The 2,809-nt window shown below is 37.9% G+C and overlaps 1 protein-coding gene across 1 annotated transcript in view; it reads right to left on the bottom strand.

Moving 5' to 3' along the window:
* CFAP20DC (CFAP20 domain containing) overlaps positions 1–2,809 on the bottom strand; it is a 506,982-nt gene that overhangs the window by 212,463 nt on the left and 291,710 nt on the right. Inside the window, exon 6 of the mRNA XM_042780469.1 lies at positions 2,018–2,174. Within this exon, the coding sequence (XP_042636403.1) occupies positions 2,018–2,174 (157 nt within the window). The remainder of the gene's footprint in view (positions 1–2,017; positions 2,175–2,809) is intronic.

Below are 2,809 nucleotides of genomic sequence, written 5' to 3' on the forward strand. Positions count from 1 at the left end.
AAAAAAAAAAAAAAAGCATTGACCTATGTCACTTTAGTTTTGTGTATTTCACTGTACATAAATTATATTTCAATAAAATGCATTAAAAAAAATACTTGCAGCAGTATACTGACAGAGAACTTCTGGAAATGCAAGCTGGATTCAGAAGGGGACGCGGAGGTATCATTGCTGATGTCAGATGGATCTTCACTGAAAGCAAAGAATGCCAGAAAGATGTTTACTTGTGTTTTATTGACTATGCAAAGGCATTCGATTGTGTAGATTGTAACAAATTATGGATAACTTTGAGAAGAATGGGAATTTCAGAACACTTAATTATACTCACGTGGAACCAGTACATAGGCCAGGAGGCTGTCATTCGAACACAACAAGGGGATACTGCATGGTTTAGAATGAGAAAGGGAATGTGTCAAGGTTGTATCCTTCCACCATATTTATTCCACTTGTATGCTGAGCAAATAATCCAAGAAACTGGACATTATGAAGAAGAATATGGCATCGAGATTGGAGGAAGTCTTATTAACAACCTGTGATACACAGACAACACAACTTTGCTCGCTGAAAGTGAGGATGACTTGAAGCACTTACTGATGAAAACTGAAGACTACAGTCTATAATATGGATTACCAAAAAAAATCCGTAACTCACTGCCATTGAGTCAGATCCAACTCATAGCAACCCCTCCTTGGGTTTCTGAGGCAGTATCACTATGGAAGTAGATTGCCCAATCTTCCTTCCAAGGAGTGGCTGGTGGGTTTGAACTGCCAGGCTTCTGGTTAGCAGTTAAATGCCTTAGGCACTATCCTACCAGAGCTTCCCAGTATGGATTACACCTCATTACAAAGAAATAAAAAATTCTCACAAATGGACCAATATGTAGCACCATGATAGATAGAGAAAAGACTGAAGTTATCAAAGACTTCCTATTACTTGGCTCTATAACCAACGCCAATTGAAGCAGCTGTCAAGATATCAAAAGATGTATTGCATTGGAAAATGTGCTGCAAAAGACCTTTTCAAGCACTGAAGAGTAAAGATATCTCCTTGAAGACTAGGATGCGCCTAACCCAAGCCATGGTATTTTAAATTGCCTCATACGGATTTGAGAGCTGGACAGTGAATAAAGAAGATCAAAGAAGAGTTGATGCTTTTGAGTTGAGGTGTTGGTGAAAAATGCTGGAAGTAACATGGACTGCTAAAAGGACTCATAAATCTGTCCTGGAAGAAGTGGAGCTGGAGTGCTCCTTGGAAGCAAGAATGGCCAGACTTTGTATAACCTACCTTGTTCATGTTGTCAGAAGGGACCATTTTCTGGAGAGGGATGTCATGCTTGGTAAAGTGGAGGGTCAACGAAAGAGGGGAAGGCCCTCAATGAGATGGATGGACATGGTGGCTGTAACAATGTGCTCAGGTATAGTAGGGATAGTAAGGCTGGCACAGGACCAGGCAGTGTTTCTTCTGTTGTACATAAGGTTGTTATAAGTTGGAGACAACTGGACAGCACATAAGAACAACAACAAGAAGTTTGTTCTTGGCTATAGCCTCCAAACCTGATTTTCTGATCTCCTTGAGATTCTATTAACTGTTTCATTTCCTTAAACAAATTCCTTTTCTCTTTCTACCACATACAGAGGATTCTGTTGTTTGCAATAAAGAACTCTGAAAAATTTATACGGCAAGTGCTATCATAAACAAAAACAACTATAAAAAGAAAATTTAATACATTTTTGAGACATTCACCTATAGTAAAAATAAACATGTGACCCAGAAAAAAAGAATTCAATGTGATTGTGGATAAATTTAATTTCTTGTTATGCTGTTATGTGCCATCGAGTCAGACCCAACTCAGAGAGACCCCTCCTTGGGTTTCTGAGGCAGTATCACTATGGAAGTAGACTGCTCCATCTTCCTACCAAGGAGTGGCTGGTGGGTTGGTGCTTCTATGTACTCAGACTATCCAAAGGCATTTTAAAAGTACATCAAAAATTTAAAAATCTTAACAGTGACTTGAACATACCATCTTTATCAGCAGTGTCTTGAGGCTTTGCTTTTAAAGTGAAGATCTTCCGTAGCTTACAGTTAGCTGACACAATAATTCCATCCAATGACTGGAAAACTGCTCCCTTGAATATTTCACTGGTGAATGCTACCAAGTCAATGCATAGATTGCACCACTAAAACAGACAGTAACAAAGAAGAGTAAGTATCTTCCACAATCACGTAAATGAAAAATCCATCTATTTGGAGAAAGTCCTGAGTGAGACAATTATCCAGCTCTACCAGTCCAAGACCAATTTTCCTTTTAGACAAATCTATCTCTATTTTGGCTGGATACACTGGTTATCTCACATGGAGTTTCCATAGTGAGACATAGCTATGATAATCTGCAGGCATATACTAGGAGGAAGCTAACTGCAGGTGCGTTAGACCACTTATATCTAGAAAATCAGGGATAAGTAACCAGTTGTTCCTTCAAGGAGACTAATCTGATTACAATTAACCACTTACATTTTTTTTTTTTTTTTAAAAAAGCAAAAGATGAAATCAGAATTTGGGTTTGGATTGTGGCCAGTGCTGTCTACTTATAACCAATTATCCTATTGTACAGAAATAAATTCTTCTAAAGAATTTGTAGTAAAGCCTGGTATTTGGTAGTTTCTAAAGTACTCTTGTAGGGACTAATTTCTGCCCATTAAACAATCAGACCTCTCAATACTTCATCAAATGAATTCTCTAAATGGTCTGACTGAGCTAAAGAAAAGGAGAAAATAATAATTTAACCAGAAATTAAGACATATTTAAGACTGCA

This window comes from Orycteropus afer, unplaced genomic scaffold, assembly GCF_000298275.1.
Source record: "Orycteropus afer afer isolate SDZICR_OR568_19922 unplaced genomic scaffold, OryAfe1.0 scaffold00041, whole genome shotgun sequence".
In the NCBI taxonomy this organism is placed as follows: Eukaryota; Metazoa; Chordata; class Mammalia; order Tubulidentata; family Orycteropodidae; genus Orycteropus; species Orycteropus afer.